The sequence below is a fragment of the Gallinula chloropus genome (assembly GCF_964237585.1).
Source record: "Gallinula chloropus genome assembly, chromosome: 1".
Classification (NCBI taxonomy): domain Eukaryota; kingdom Metazoa; phylum Chordata; class Aves; order Gruiformes; family Rallidae; genus Gallinula; species Gallinula chloropus.
The window spans coordinates 155,729,069-155,746,417 of NC_140085.1; the positions used below are offsets into that span (position 1 = coordinate 155,729,069).

At 40.0% G+C, this 17,349-nt stretch overlaps 1 protein-coding gene across 1 annotated transcript in view; it reads left to right on the forward strand.

The window, feature by feature from the left end:
- The window catches only part of TMTC4 (transmembrane O-mannosyltransferase targeting cadherins 4), a gene marked incomplete at its 3' end in the record, with an annotated part of 55,561 nt that overhangs the window by 16,710 nt on the left and 21,502 nt on the right, over positions 1-17,349 (forward strand). Inside the window, exons 6-7 of the mRNA XM_084280100.1 lie at positions 10,166-10,263; positions 12,521-12,613. Coding sequence (XP_084136226.1) covers positions 10,166-10,263; positions 12,521-12,613 — 191 coding nt within the window. The remainder of the gene's footprint in view (positions 1-10,165; positions 10,264-12,520; positions 12,614-17,349) is intronic.

Sequence of the window (17,349 nt, forward strand, 5' to 3'; positions counted from 1 at the left end):
CATTGTTCCTTCTGTTTAGTCATTGGAAAGAGACAGAATCCTTTTGATGGCCACTCAGAGGAATAGCTTATCTTAAGCACTTGCAGTCATCTTCTAGAAGTGCCAGAATCTCTCAGTTGTGTAGAAGCTTAAGAAGATTAGGTTTGTAACTTAGGGTGCCATTCCATTGTCACTTCAATTGGGAAGAAGTGCAGGTGACTGCTAAAATAGAGCAATCTAGTTTCCTTTTATCACAGATTATACAGTGAATTAGGTCAGAAGGAAACTCTGGAGATCACCTTTAGTCCAGCAACTTAAAGCAGAATTAACTTCATAGATCAGATTGCTCAGGGCCTTGGCCAAGTGAGTTGCAAAAATCTTCAAGGATAGTAGTGGGGACAATACATGACCAATTTGCCTCAGCCTCTTGTCCTGTGTTACATTCTTCAGTCTGCTAACAATCTTAGTGGACTTTACTGTCCATCTTTATTGGACTTCCAGGTTGTTGCTGTGTTTCTTGTGTTGGACACCACACTGAACACAGTACTCCTGATGTGGACTCATAAGGGTTGGATAGAGAGGAATAACTGCTGTCCCTGACCTGCTGGGTATGCTGTAGCCAGTACAGGCCAGTGTGCGTTTAGCCTTCTTAATTGCCACAAAGGCACATTAGGGACTCATCTTCAATTTGTCAGCCACGATCTCCAGATCTTCTTCTGCAGAGCTGGTGCCAAGCCAGTCCCCAGCGTGGACTGTTACATAGTGTTGTCTTTGATTTTCATGAGGCTTCTGCCAGCACAGTCCTCCAATTTGTCAGGGGCCCTGCAAACAGCAGTTCTGTTCTCCACTGTACCCATGTACCCTCTAGCTGAACCTTACCCATCAGCACAAACAATTTTATTTTCTGCCTTTGCTGTAATTTTCTTCCTTTGGGAGGCAAGGTTGGTCCAACCCATTAGGTAGCTGAACATTGATGCCTGTGTGGGAAAGGGTAGTATCTGTATTGGAAAGGGCAGCTGCAAAGAAGACAGGCCCTTTCTTCACAAGGAGCCACATGAAGAAGACAAGGGGCAGTGGGTACAAGTTGCACTTGGAGACGTTTCACCTTGATTTAAGAAAGAATTTTTTTTACAGTGACAAATACCAATCTCCGGAGATGTGGCAGGGCCCCATCACTGGTGGTTTTCAACATGCAGTTGGTTAGGGTGCTAGGTAATTTCATCTGGGCTTTCTTCCCCACAAAAAGTTGGACCAGATGATCTTTGGAGACTCCTTCCAGTCCGAACTGTTCTGTGATTCTACATTTGTACAAAAGGCTTTAGGAGAAGGTAAACAAATGCAGGGGAGTGGCTGTAGTACAGTGTGACTCTTCAGTGGGTTTGTTGCATTGAGGTAATACAAAGTTTCACCGAAATGGATGCCTCCATTTCGGTGGTAGGAAACTCCTTCTTTTGCCAACAGTTCTTCTGGCCGTTCACCAGTAATAGGAGTTTAGCTGAGCTTGATGCTGTATAGATCAAGGGAGTCAAAGACAGCAAAAACTGACTTAGTCCAAGTAGAAGCTAATCTTACTCTGAATATAGGCAAAGACCAAGCATTTTAAAAATATCCACGTATATTTTAAACCACAGACTTAAATGGTGTCTACTAAGCAGCAAATAAGAAATACCCTTTCTTCTCTCAAAATGTTTTCCTTCTACTGGCAAATCCGCAAGATCCAGAAAGTCTGTGATACCACCAGTGCACATTGCTAGTTCCTAGTCTGAGTTAAGAGTTGGTTGGTATTGCATCGCTTTCTAGGTCAGACCAAGGTGGTAATTTACCTTTGTAGAATAGTGTTTGTTCATAAGAAAGAGGGGGGAGAAAACAACCAAAACCAACTCTGTGCATTCTGTTGCATCAGGCTTATGCTTCTAATCAAATATGATTTGATTTGATTTGGTTTATGATGAAACATGGGATCTATCAGTTTGTTCTAACATCCAATTTCCTCTTGTCCTGCTACATTTTTTATATATTAAAGGCAAGCATGACCCTAAGCCTTGGGTCAGCTGCATGTGTCCTTGTTTCTGGATTTGGACATCACGTGTATAACATTTAGCTTATCAGCTTTTTACAAGCAGTAGGAGAAGGACTGTTAAAGGTGGACTTTAAAAGTTGTTATTAATAGATATGTGTGGTAGCATGACTCTTTTGGAGTACTTAGGTTTAGGGTTGTACCCTCTTTTTTCAGGATTTGTGGGCTGCCTTTGTATTGTCTTTCTAATAGTTACTGAAACATGTTTGATGCCACTTTGCTTTCACTGATGAACTTTGAGCGAGTGTCAGAGTAGAACAAACATTGGAAAGCCTGAGTTGATGCTACTGATACAGTTTTGTCCTCAGTAACATAAACAATTTTGTCACCAGCAGTGTCCCCATGCTACTATCAGACAGATATGTTATCTAAGCATTTCATGAAGAGCTCGACTGTTCTTGCAGCAAGGGAATGTGAGATTTGTGTACAGCTGAGTTCCAGAAATCTGTGTTTCACTGGCATAGATGTAGTTGTTGAACTGTCATTCTTGGCCTTCTCTAAAGGAGGCAGAAGCTGTAGAAGAGAATCTGGTTAGCACTTGTTTCCCCCGATGTCTAAGTGAATGAATGTAGGACTTTTTTTTTTTTTTTTTTTTGCTTGGGAGTAAAGACTCATAAAATGTCTGAGGAGGATTTGGGGGTACTGTGGAGAAAGTATGTATGGTACTGAAAACCATCAGGAAGTCAGAAAAATCCATGTCCAACTAGAAAAATTGCAAAGGAAAATAATGGATTCTGTGAAGCTCAACATACACTGCAGCTTGTTTGCCTGATGGGCAGACGGTTTCTTTTAGCCAGAATCTGTAGCTTTAATTTTGTTTTAGAAGTAAAAACATTTAACACGCTATGTGGGCTATAATTATGTCTTACTCAAGTTCTACAAATCTTTTACTTTTTCCCAATATACTTTTTTTATGTTACCATCTTTGATAGGATAACATTTATATTTGCAAGGAACTAATCTGTTGTTCTCATTCTGTCCTGCTGTTTTAAAACACAACTGTGGGGACAAATCCACTGCATAGGCTTTGGAGACAGCAAGAGCTGACAACTATTTAGGTATGTTCTGAAGGGAATTGTGGGTTATTAACTTTGTTGAATTGTAATGCAGCTTCTCTGGAATTCATAAGGCATTTTTAAAACTGCTGTAGCATTCATTTTGCCTTCCTTTGCCTTCAGCTTTGACAGTGATCCAGTTGCATGTATTTGCCATTTGCACTGGCAATCTCTGAGTGATGTAAAATGATGATTTCACATGATTTGCTTCATGTGAATAATACTGGCCTGGGTGTCAAGTAGGGGATCAACTGTTTGCTCAAATGCTGTGACTTCTAACAGTGACTTCGTTCTGGTTGTGTATTTGTGTTTTGTTCTGTTCTGTGTAGTTGCCCATTAATCATCTAGTAGTTCATTGCTCATTTATTAAAACATGTGAAGCAGTCTGTAGTGATGATTTTTGTGAATATTGGAGCTTTATATTGTGGAGGTTTTCCTATAGATTGGAAATGTTTGTCTCCTCAGTGAAAGAGTTCATTGGGAAGGTATGGGGAATTTGTTGGCTATCTCACAGTTGGCCAAGAGGTATTTGCTATTATTAAACATGGACACTGATTTTTCAACTGTGTGTCCTACTGTTCACATCTGAACACATTGGGAGGGGCTAGTTGTACGTGGAAAAGCTAACTATTTTACTATTTTAGTGAGTGGAGGAGAAAAAGTAACATTTTTCTATAGAATTAGTGCTACATTTTGTTTATCCAAGATGGTGTAATTCAGGAATAGACAATTGTAGCCTGTATTTAGTAAATTTGAGGTGCTTGGATATGTTCAGGAATGGCATTTGCTATTATAACTTCATTTTTAAGTAAAACACAGTTGAGCTGCAGTGATGTGTACATTTGAGGCTTAAGATCTCAGGTTTAAGTTAATTCTAACAGTGGATTCTTATGTGATCTTTTAAGACTAGATAATTCTTACCTCTCTGCTTAGAAATTCACGATCAGGGAAATCTTAGGACCTTGGCTAGATGAGTATTTGTAGTAATTTAGTTGGAAGATACCATCCCTGCAGGCGAGGCACATCAAAGGAATGTATAAGCATTTGTGATGTATTTCGGTTAAAAATTAAAATTTCCTGCAGGAGCTGAACATAACTTACTTTGCTTTGATTTTCAAAGGAGTAGGTGCTTTCACAGAATCAGTTACTGGGTTTCACCTGAAGATGGTGACTTCTTAAACCACTCCGACCTCTCACCTGGACGAGCCCTAAGTTGCTCACTTAGCTTTGAATAAGGAGGGGCTGGGTACCTAAATGTCTGAGTTGGTAATACCCAAAATTGGTTTGGGATATTGTTAGTTTGACTTTAAAGTAAAGCTATGCTTGGTATTCTAAATGTGAAATTTTCTTCATATCCTTAACTTCTGGCCTAAGGAACCTACTTTAGCAGAAGGGTTGGACTGTATGATCTCTTGAGGTCCCTTACAATCCCTACAGTTCTGTGATTCTAAGGAATTTGTTTTCATTGACTTGTGGATTTAGGACACTGCAAAACAAGGTCTCATGAAAGAAACAGGATTAGCATTTAGGAGGACAAGAGTTGAGGTGTATCATCAATGTGCTGCTCGTAAAATTAGGATCAGTCAATTCCATGCCATGAAACACTTGTGTAAGCATGCATGCTCTAGGAATGCTTATTCTTAGTCTAGCAGTCTACATGGAGGAGCCTTCATGGCTTGTGTATGGTTTATATAGGTATTTTGTTGGAGCCCCTCAACTTGCAGGCTTAACGTACTCCTGAAGAGCGACCATCAGAGCATCCCCTTTTGGTTTTGTATAGAAACACTATAGTTCTCTAGATATTTTTTTTTTAAAAAAGTATTCTTTCTCTTTGGCATGCATACAGTCTGGTCCATCTGTTGGAGTGGCACGATGCCCACTGGCAATATGGTACACCAGCTTCAAACAGGCCCAGGTGCCAGCGAAGGATTGGTTTCGTTTTCTGACACAAGATCTTGCTGGTTGGAAGCAGCGCCGTATGAAGGGAATATGCTTTGTTAGACTGATTACTTCTGTCAGCATGTGTGTATCTCATAATAATAATTAGCACTTATGCAGCGCTTTACATTTTCAAATCACTGTTAAAAATATACATGATTGAAGGCATTGCAGAATGCTGCTCTCTTGTATCTGTTTTTCCAGCCTAGTTTATTGAGATCTCTGCAGTGGGGGTGGGAGTTGTGTTTTGACCCAGGAACAAGTACAAGATAGATTGTTTGTTAATTGAAATTCTTTCTCTTTGAAGTTTAATCACTGATGAATTTTCATATTACAATTCTGTATATGACTATATTGATGTTTCGAGGCTGCAAAAGAAAAGAGATTACAATTTTTGGAAGGAGATCTTGGTGACAGATTTGCAGAGTGGTTGAGTTTGGAAGGGAACTCTGGAAGTCACCTGAGCTGCCATCTCAAGCAGAGTCACCTAGAGATTGTTTGCCAGGACTGTGTCCAGATGTTTTTTGATTATGTCCAAGGATGGAAACTCCACAACCTCCCTGTGCAACCTGTGCCAGTGCTCGCTCACCCTCGCAGTGAAAAAGAGTTTCCTGATGTTCAGAGGAAACCTCCTGTGTGTCAGGTTGTGCCCATTGCCTCCTTCCTGGCACTGGGCACTGCTGAGCAGAGCCTGGCTGTGTGTCTCTGCACCCTCCCTTCAGGCGAGAAGGTAAGAATCCCCAGACCCTGCTGTTCTCTGGGCTGACATGTCCCAGCTCTCTCAACCCTTTTCTCATGGGAGAGATGCTTCATCATGTTATTGGCCCATTGTTGAACTTGCTTCAATATGTCACAGAATCACAGAATTATCAAGGTTGGAAAAGACCTAAAAGATCATCTAGTCCAACCATTCACCTATTACTACTAGCTCCCACTGTCCATGGCTCTCGTGTACTGGGAAGCCCAGAACTGGACACAGTACTCCTGATATGGCCTCATCAGTGCAGAGAAGAGGAGAAGAATCCTCTCCCTTAGCTTCCTGGCAATATTTTGCCTAATTCAGGCCAAGATGCCATTAGCCCTCTTTCCTGCCAGGGCACACTGCTGGCTCATGTCCACCAGGACCCTCAGGTGCTTTTCTGCCAAGCTGCTTTCCAGCTGGGTGGCCCCCAGCATGTCCCAGTGCCTGGTGTTATTCCTCACCAGGTGCAGGATTTTGCAGTTTACCTTGTTGAACCTGATGAGATTCCTACCAGCCCATTTCTCCAGCCTGTCAAGGTCCCTCTGGATGGTGTTGTGACCCTCTGGCCTATCAGCCACTCCTCCCAGTTTTGCACCCTCAGCAAAATTGCAGATGACACATTCTGCCTCATCACCCAGGTCATTAATGAGGATGGTCAACAGGATTGACACCAGTATTGACCCCTGGGGTACACTGGTAGTTATTGGCCTCCAATTAGACTTTGTGCCACTGATCACCACCCTCTGTGCCTGGCGGTTCAGCCAGCTTTCAGTCCATCCCACCGTCTGCACATCCAGCCTGTACATCAGCAGCTTGTCTACAAGCACTCATGATCTCATCATGGATCCTTCATTATGTCTTTTCTGCTGGGTGCTTTTACCATCTTGGTTGGCCACACTTCACATGCTGAGACATTCCTGGCATCTGAGATGTAGGATGTTCACAAGAAGGCAAATCTGGTTTTGAATAACTTTGAATGTGTGCCTATAGAATTGGTATTCAGTTATCATGTTTTTTCACTAGATCATTTTTCCACTTCTCCTCAATATCCTTCCTGGCCATTGCAGCCTAGTAGCACCTCTCAGCTTAATCATCATATGCCTTATTCCATCCACATTTTTAAAATTATCTATTAGAGCCAGAAAAGGGGAGAAGAATGTAAAGATACATTCTGGTGTGGGACTCACACCAGAATGTATCTTTACATTTTTCACCATGAGCTACATTCTTAGTGTAGATTTCCAGCTGTTATTTGTACCCATTTTATAGAAATTTCATGCAGCCCATATTTTTTTCTGGTGTATTTCACAGCAGTGTTGCCAGTGGTATTCTCTTGCCTTCATGAAGTCAAGGTACAAGAGGCCCTTCTTTTTTTTTTTTTTTTTTGCTGTCCAAGTCAGAAATTATTCTTAGTTTCATATAAATGGTTAAATTATGTCTTTGGAAAAAAAAAAAAAAAATCATACTCTCTTATGCTTTAGAGGATCACCTAGAAAGTATTTTGTCTAAGTGTGGTTTTTTTCTGGGCAGTTTCAGCCACTCATCTTAGCTTGGTTTCTTTAGCTTAGCCTAGCATATCTCTTTTCCTCTTTAAACTCAGGCATGTAGACATTGTTTTCATTTGATTTCAAGCCTTTGGATTCTCACGTGTTTTTCATTTCTCAGAGGTAACAGTTGAGATTACTCCGAGTTGTATAGGACCTGCTGGAGTAAATTTAGTCAATCAGTGTAATTTAAAACAGATTAACTTCTCTATACATTCCATGTCTTGTAGTTCACTATTTTTGCTTTTGCTCCTGCTCCCTTTCTGCTGGTTTTTATGCTTGCCATCTGATTGCAGCTCTGACCTCTTTTCAAAAAGAAAGAAGCAAAAAAGGTGCAGAACACTTCTGTTTTCTTGGCATTGTCCATTTCCTTTCCCACTGACTATTGGAAAAACTCCTTCCTTGCTGCTCTTCTAATATACCTATGGAACTGTGGGGTTAGGTCTTCACATACATTACCTTTTCTCTTTTTGTGGTGTGACTTCTCTTGTCTATGTTTCTGTATGAATGTGCTGCTGTTACACTTGTCCTTAATAATTTGACCTAGTTTCTTTTTTTTCCCTATTACTTCCTCAGTTTTGAATCATCAAAGCATTTGTGACTCACCAGCTGGTCTGTTACTATATCTACTTCCCACCATCTTCTATGTTAAGGTAGTTTGTATTTGTGTGCTAACTATTGCTTCTCTGAGGAGTGCTTAGGTGTTCTGACATCTTTCTGCCAGAAATTTGATTCTGGAAGAAAAACAATCTCTCAGTTGAAGGACGTATATGTCAGAAAACCCAGTGAAGTTCACTGGCTTTGTTCACAGTTCTCCCTTTCCCACTCATTAGGAATTAGTGTGATTTTGTGAACACAGTCACTTCCTGTGTCTTCCATCTTTACATTCTCTCAACTAGTTTATTCCTACACTGAAAAAACAAAGCAAAACTGAATTTTGAGAACTGGCTGAACAATCTGTTGTATTGGAGAGGCTGAAGAGTTGAAGAGCTCCTTCAAGGGATATATTTAGGGCAGATTCCTTTTAATGTTAGCAACAAGTTCTGAAGCACCTTCCTCCATGAATTGCAACCCTTACTTGTTGCTCTGTATAATTGATGTGAGTTGGAGTTTCCTTATTGCTATTTTGTTTTGGGTTTAAGTTACAATGTTTCTTTAGTTTAGTCATTATGTATTTTGTATTTCCCTGTCTTGTTTTGGTATTTTGAGATTTTTATGGCTTCTTTCCTTCAGAAGGCTTTCTTTTAACATCAGTACCTCTTATGTTAAGTCTTAGCTCACTTGTGAGGACGTGATTTGGAGTAGGTGCAAATGCCTACTTAGGTATTGCAATGGGGAATCTCAAACATCTTAATATTCAATCTGCTGAAGCTTTAAGCCTTGAGTAAGAAAAGAGTTCTAGAAGCAACTTCAAAACCTGTTCTTCCACATGTTCTTTGAAAATTCTTGCTCTCTGCCACCAAAACAGTAGTCTGCTTCAAAATGAGAGAGAAGGCCGGTGTCAGCAGATGCTTTTCACACTCATTATGGTTTGTATCTGACCCTGATAACAATATCTGAGCTAGTATACTAGTTTCCTTTATAATCAGTGAAGAGAAACAGCTACTCCTCACAAAGGTGGACAAATGCATTTAATTAGGTAACTTAATCCCTAAAGGTGTCCCCTTCTCTCAATGAGTTAGAAAGGAAGCCTAGTATACTAGCTCAGGCACAGGCACCTACCTCTGGTGAAATTAATCATAATTCTGCCATTTACCTTTTCCATAGACCATTATTACAGTTCTGGTTTAAGTATTGAGGGTCAAACCTGCATTAGCAGTAGCAAAGAACTACTGTAGAGATGAAGGAAAATAAGAAAGAGATTCAGCCAATGAATATAGTGTTCAACTTTGTTTTTTCACATGCCAAGTCAAAGGTTGATTCTTGTGATGCCTGTAGAGCCCAAGCTGCTTAAATCGAGAAGCTGCTTCTGAATGAGCTGAGTGCTTCCCTCTGTTGCTTGCACCTGTGGAGTGGAGGTTGTGACAGACATGTTTTTATGTGAAGTACCCATGTACTGTGTGGCTGAAGGAGGGCTTTTTATTACATTAATCTCAGAAATGCCTGCTTGTAGTACCCAAAATAAGCTACATGGTGCAGTCTTTAAAGACTCTTTCTTTGACTAGAAGCTGTAGTTACTCTTGATCTCTTAACCCCGGAGTTCCTCACCCTGCTGTAAAACTGCTTCCTGAGTGCAAGAACTAACTGCTTCTCTGTTCAGATGCTGAAATTTTTGAGCTCCATGGCATTCCATTGCAGTGCTAATGAAATATGACATGAGGTACTTGCTAAATGCAGCAGCCCTGGAGAAGCTGCTCGTTGTGCCTTTGTAGATTAGACTACAGTTAAAACAGGTTGCGTGCATGACACTTCGTGTGTAACCATTAGAAAGAACCTTCTTGTGGTAGGTAGTTTGGAAGAGAGTGGCTACTAACAACACAGCTCTAGCTAAGGATGATAAATGTGTCTAAATGTTGGGAATTAACCTTTGCAGATGATGAATTGTAGAAACTATGTGAAGCTTCTGCCATTCTAATTAGTCTGGCTAAAACATCTAGCAAGCAGGGAGATTTCTCATGTCTCTGAGAATAGAAAATGACTGCATTAAAGGGACAAATGCCAGCATATTGCAGGAGGTGCCCTATGCTTTTTAGGTCTTAAGTATCTTGACTGATAAGAAAGATTGTGAGATTAAATGCTGTGTGTTTTTAAAGTTCTGATTTTAATTTAGATTGCTAACTCTGCCTCTAAGTGTATAAACCTAATATTATTGCCTGCTTTATTTTGACAGATAAGGAAGGACATAATTTTTCTATATTCTGGGTGCTGGTGAGTGTTATCCTAGGTGCAATAGCCATGCTGTGCAAAGAACAAGGAATTACAATACTGGTAAGAATCATTTTATTGACTGAATTTTTACCTCAGCATTTGCCAGCTGCAATGATAAAGCCTGCAGAGATGAATCTTCTCCACAGCTCATCACATGCACTCCTTTTTGTTCTGCTCAGAAAACTAGTTAATGTTGACAAAAAACAACATTCTAGTAGATCTGTCTTGATTGCATGCCTACTGATCTATTTGATTTCCTTAGTTTTATCTTTTGAAAGGAGGTTGCATATATCCATTAATTACTTGAAAAACTTAAAAGATTTACAGTGTTAGTTTCAACACATATTGTGTTTGTTGGCTTTGGTTTTGAATGTAATTGTCAAGATGGAGGGCTCCAAAGCTCTTGTTGAAGGCTTGTGAACAAAGACATAACTGGAGGAGAGCATTTTTAAAAGCTCCACCCTCTTGCTTTTGTGAACAGTGTAATTAGAAGTAGGGCCATTCTGTATGCATTTCCAATACTGAATCTCTTCCTTCTGTCTCAGATTTAAGGATCTGTCTCTGCAAACCGATATAGTTAACTGTGCATGTTCATTCAGCTCTTGCTTTTTGTAACTCCACTGGAGACATTCTGCTTTGGATGACCCAGCAGCCACCTGAAATGCTATGTCTGTGATTTTTACCTTTTGTATACCCATATGTCTTTACAAATAAATCTGATTTGTAACTTAAGCTGACACAGATAAAGCAACAGTGTCAGAAGAATTCTTTGCTGTAAGGACCCTTCCTTGTTAGGAAAAAAAAAAAAAAAAGGAGAAGGAATTACAGAAAACATTTTAGGACATAATTTGTGGATAGATGTTTGTAGAGTGATGTATTTTTTTAAGGTGTCTGTAAGGAAAACATAAGGAATTATCTTAAAGCATGGTGTGATTTCCTTTAGTGGTATGTAGTTATTTTTTCAGTTAGCAGTCACAAGAATTGTTATCAGATCTGGGCTTTTTAATTTTTTTGCTGTTCCATTGTTAGGATGATTATGTGTAGAGGGGCACAGCTCAGAGGGATGAATGGATAAAATTCTGCTTGTAGGCTGAATGCATTTTTCAGCAGGATTCTTGCCTTCCTGTTGCCATGCAAGTGAGCCAAAAGCCTTCTAAATGCCAGGTGACCTTTTTACGTAGAACCACACCACTCTTTAACCTATGTTCTGACATCTTCATTTGACTGTTAGAAAGAGACTTGTGACTTCCCAGTGTCCTAACTCTTTGCCTCACTTAGAACTATTTGTGTGGTCTTTTTTTCTATTCAGTCTTTAGAACATTGGAGGTAATTTCTAAAGTTATTAGGGATATAGGCTAAATATTCAAGGGTTGTCATGGTTGGTGAAATATTGCTGAAATATTGAAGGGAAAATGTTAAAGTTGGATTTTGCTCATTACCTCAACAGAATTACCCCAGGATGGATTTTGGTTGCTTGCTTGGATGTACGTGTAAGCCATTCAAACAGGTTGCTCAGAGCAGCTGTGGCTGCCCCCTCCCTGGCAGTGTTTAAGGCTGGATTGGATGAGGCTTTGGGCAACCTGGTCTAGTGGAGGGTGTCCCCCCCCATGGCAGGGGGCTTGGAACTACATGATCTTTGAGGTCCCCTCCAACCCAACCCAGTCTGTCAGTCTATGATTCTAAGTGTAATCCTGCACATTCGGTGCTGAATGTGCTCTACTTCTATGTGTAGTGTCTGATGTTACATAGAACTTCGCACTTGTTTTCAGCAACTCCCACTGTGTATATTGCTGTAATTGCAAGAAAAACAAGCCTGATACCTCTGTTAAATCTTCCTGAGCCTTTGTTTGTTATGACAATTTATATACCCTTTAAAAGTAGTATTTCTGAAACCTGACAGTCAAATGATAACCATGCTGCACAGCAAAAAATAATTAGGAGGCTTAAACAAACTGCACCTTACTGACAGAAGCCTTACCTTTTGACTGCAGCATTTATACTGTGGAACACTTGGGAAGGAAGACAGAAAGCAGAAAGCTGTTGTAACCATCCATATAGGGTCTAGCTTGTTGGTACATGGTATTCCCTAAAGGGTTATTCCATGTAGCAGGAGAATCCCCATTGCAGTAACACAATAGCTCGGGTTCTTAAATTACCATTCTGTCAACATTGCTACCAACATATCTCTCTACTTGTTTGGAATCAGAATTAAGAGGCAAATAACTCATGGTAGAAGTGGAATTTAAGATGTATTTTTAAAAATGTTTGTGGTTAGCTGCGCCATCTTATGTTCTTTTTTCTTCTCTTGACTGCTTAGGGTTTGAATGCCGTGTTTGATGCACTGGTCATTAACAAGCTAAATGTTTTGGAGCTTCTTCAAAAGTTACTACACAAGGACAAATCATTGGAGGTGAGTCCTTAGAAATTTTGTTTATTCTGGCCAGTCGTGTATTAAAAGATAGAACTTCTGACAGTTTTGTTGTTATTGAGAATTAAAAAACACCAAACCTATGTATTTTCAGTCAGCCTAGCAAGACAATGTGCTATGACATCTTTGCATTAACATGAGCAATAACAGGATAGCATTAGACTTGCTTTGGATAGAGAAACCCATTCCACACTTCTCAACAGTACGTTAAAAATACAGAGTAGAAGGGGCTGACTGCTTGATGCAGCAAGTTCTCCAGGATCAGGAGCTATACACCTGAAATGGTGGTTTAACACCGTTTGCTGAGAGTAAAGAGAGAGATGCATATGGACATTCTCAGATGAGAGAGTTGGACATTTGAAAAAGTGCATAAAAATTATGATGTCTGCTTTGCCAATCCCACTAAAGTATTACACTGTTACATAAATTGCCAGGCAGGAGACAGTTCCTAGTAGCTTGGGAGTTTGAAAAAAAAAATAAATACATAAGTACTAATATATACTAAGGATCAAACTTTCACTGGTATGACTTTATTTAGTGTTGGCTCAAGTGAAATCCGGCACCTTCTATTTGCCCTGGCAAGCAAATCATGAAAACAGTTAGCGTCAGGTGAATGAATGATTTGCAGCCAAATAGACCAACAGCCTACCAGAACATCACTGCCATTCCACAGACAAATAATTTGCCTCTCCCATGCAAGGTTCAGTAAGGCAAAGGAATATTCATTGTATTTTGCACTGATCAGTGGTCTTGCTCATGTTTCTGTGTATCAGGTCTTCACAGGGCATTTAAATTCCTTCACAAAGAGTGAAATGAGGAGCTTCAGGGGAAATCAGTAAAACTGGGATCTGTAGAACTGAAACAATGGATATGACTAATAATTGCTAAGCAGGTGGTACGGGAGTATTTCAGGCAGCAAATAGGAAAGCTGGAGAATGTTGCTGTGTAATGAGAATAATGTCAATTAACATATGGCAGGGAAAGAGTCTAGAGCTGTTGGGGACTAAATGGGAGCCAGTTCAGATTTGAAGTAATGGAAATAAAAGGTAATAAGGAGAACCCTGGGAACTACTGGCTAGTCACCCTCACATCAGTTCCTTCAAAGATCATGGAAAAGATCCTCCTGGAGGTTATGTCAAAATATACAGAAGATAGGGAAGTGATTAGAGACAGCTAACATGGCTTTACCAAGGGGAGATTGTGCCTAAATAATCTTGTGGCCTTCTGTGATGGAATGATGGCATCACTGTACAGGAAAAGAGCTACTGATGTCATCTACCTGGATTTCTGTAAGGCCTTTGATATGGTCCCACACAACATTCTTGTTGCTAAAATGGAGAGAGATGGGTTTGACTGACAGTCTGTTAGATGGATAAGGAACTGCCTGGATGGCTGCATCCAAAGAATTACAGTGAAAACCTTAATGTCCAAGTGGAAGCCGTAACAAGTGGTGTCCCTCAAGGGTCCATACTTGTACCAATACTATTTAATATTGTCATCAATGACATAGCAGAACTGAGTGTACCTTCAGCATGTTGGCAGATCGCACCAATTTGAGTGATGCAGTTGATACTCTTAAGGGAAGGGGATGCCATCCAGAGGGACCTTGGCAAGATTGAGAAATGCGATCTTGTGAACCTCATGAAGTTCAACAAGACCAACTGCAAGGTCCTGCATATGGGTCAGGGCAATCCCCAGTATCAATACAGACCAGAGGATGAATGGACTGAGAGCAGCCCTGCAGAGGAGGACTTGGGGATACTGATAGCTGAAAAATTGGATATGAGTCTGCAATGTGCACTTGCAGCCCAGAAAGTGAATCATATCCTGGGTTCCATAAAAAGAAACGTGGACAGCAGTGGGAAGGAAGTGATTCTTCCCCTCTACTCCACTCTCATGACACCCCACCTGGAGTACTGCACCCAGCTCTGGGGTGGATAAGACATTGACGTGTTAGAGCAGGTCCAGAGGGTGATGAAGTAATCAGAGGGTTGGAACACCTCTCCTGTGAAGAAAGGCTGAGAGGGAGTTGTTTTGCCTGGAGAAGGATCTGACGAGATCTTATGGTGGCCATTCAATATATAAAAGGTGCTTATAAGACAGACATTTTACCAGAGCCTGAATTGGGAGGACAAAAGGCAATGGTTTTAAGCTGAAAAAGAGTTTAGGTTGGACATAAGGAACAAATACTATATAATGAAGGTGGTGAGGCCCTGGCACAGGCTGCCCAGAGAAGCTGTGGCTGCCCGCTCCATGGCAATGTTCAAGGCCGGGTTGGCTGGGGCTTGGGGAACCTGGTCTAGTGGAGGGTGTCCCTGTCCACAGCAGGGGCCTGGAAGTAAGTGATCTTTGAGGTCCCTTCCAACTTAAACCATTGTGTGATTCCATGAAATGTCAGAGACGAACCTTTCTGGAGGATTACTCTCTAACCACAAAGAGCTCAAAGTGTTACACTTCTGTTTTGTGACTTTTAAACAGTTCTGTCTGGGTGAAGAAAACATCAAATGTGCCTTTTCTTCTTCATCTTTTAATAGAGGGAATTAATTTTAGCTCCTGCCACCTACAAAAATCTGTTCTGCTCTTTTCGTGGAAGTGCATCTAAGATTTTTTTGGTTTGGTTTGTTTTATTGAAAGGCAGGTCTTAAATTCTCTTACTGGCAGGTATTTTTTTTCAATCAAGACAGGTTTCAGTTTCAGCCAGATTCTAGTTAACTCTAAATCAAAGATGATGTGATAATACTTCTGCTTTTTAAATTCTGCCTACAAAGAGATTTTGTGGTGATTTGTGAAATCTGGCCTTTAAGAAACTGCATACTGACAAATGAAATAAAGCCTGGGATGAGAGGTTTTGTGTAATTATTCTGTCATAAAGCAGTTATAAATTGTCACTCTGTGGTTTTCCTTCATAGCACAATTCTCTTTAAAAGCCAGTTCTTAGGAATGTTTTTTTCTGTAATTCTCATTGTAGTGACTTGTTTACTGAGATTTATAAATTGGGAGTAACTATTTGAGCACAAAGGCTAACTTATGTCAAGGCCACATCGAAAATTTCTTTATCCTTAGGCATTCAACTAAATCATAGAATCATTAAGGTTAGAAAAGACCTTCAAGATCATGTAGCCCAACCATCCCCCTACCACCTATATTACTAACTAAGCCATGTCCTCAGGTACCTCATCCAGCCTTTCCTTAAACACATCGAGGGACAGTGACCCCACCACCTCCCTGGGTAACCTGTTCCAATGCCTAGCCAGTATTATATAATGACTCCACTGTCATATTAAAACCCCATCTGAATATTGTTTTTAAACTTTTCTATCATTTTAGAGAATAAATATCTTCAGCCAGGGCACTGTTGTATGCCTGCCTTTGTGTAGTAAGCTTATGTTTTGTTTTGTTTTTTGTCATAAGAAAGAACCAATATTGATCTCCCAAGCAATTATGTGGGTGCTTGCTAATCAGCATATTGTAATAATAGGTAGTGATAAGCACTGTGCCAGCTCCTGTGGAGGACACAGAACTGATAATGTATAACTAGGAGGTAGTTTTGTAAAGGTAATAGAAGCATACAGACTAAGGAAGGAAGGTAGAAATAAAGGAAAACTAATACTGGAGATCACATGACCACATTTTTTAGAATTATCAACTTTTCCAGGTAAAAACACTTTGCTTACTGACACTTTCATCTTCAGATGTGTAGAATGGAGAGAGAAGTAGCCCAAATGATCTTTCATTTTAGAGAAACTCTTATCTTTAGTCTTCTGCAATGACTTGTTGAGGCTCTGAAGAATCATTTTAGCCATCAGGCTGCAGCCAGCTCCACAGCAGCTCTGCTAACAGAGGATGTCAGAGAGAAGCTATGTCCCTCATTTCCTGTCTGAGTTACCATTTGCTAGCTGGGTATTGGATTTGAATCTCAAAGCTGTGACAGGGATATCATTATAGTTACCAATAATTCTATTTCCAGTCTCTACTGTTGAAGCGCCAAGAACCTCTACAGTATACAGTGTGTATTTGTACTCATATATGAAACTGCTGTGTGCTTGGAGAAAGTGTGTTATGCTTCATGGGGGGAAAAAATGGGCAAGTGTGTCAGATTTAGCTTCTGTGACATCACTTCTCTACAGTTTTTGTGAATTGCCTTCTTTAGACCCCAAAGTATATATTATACAGGATGTAAATCAACTGAGTGAATGTAGATAAACCACAGTTTTTCCTAGATCTTGTGGAATTTTAGCCTGACTTGTTTGTCATTAGCTTTTTAATCGTGATTGTGAAAATTGTAATTCAGTTTCTCATTCTTCCCAGTTTCTAACTATGCAGTTTTCTTGTATGCATGTAATTTTACCTCTAAAAGGGCTTAAGTGGACAAAAGCTTTCAGTGATGAATGTTCAACAAAGTTCACAAAGTAACCACCCTCCTTTTTAAAAAAAATTGATCTGTTTAATAAGTCATATAGTAAAGACTATTCTGCTTCTGTCAAAAACTGCTGAGTAAAAGTACATCAGCTATATTTTTTCAAATAAAAGTGTTTTCTGATTGAGAAAGAAGTGAATATAGTTTGCAAGTAGTCAGTGAAAACATAGGAAAGTTTGAGAGCTTTCTAGTAATGAAAAAATAAGAAAAATGTCGACTCCTCTAATAGCAAAACCACACAGCCTCATCTGTCTGGGGTGGTGGCAAAAAAGAGGTGAATGTAGTGGGAAAGAGAACAAAA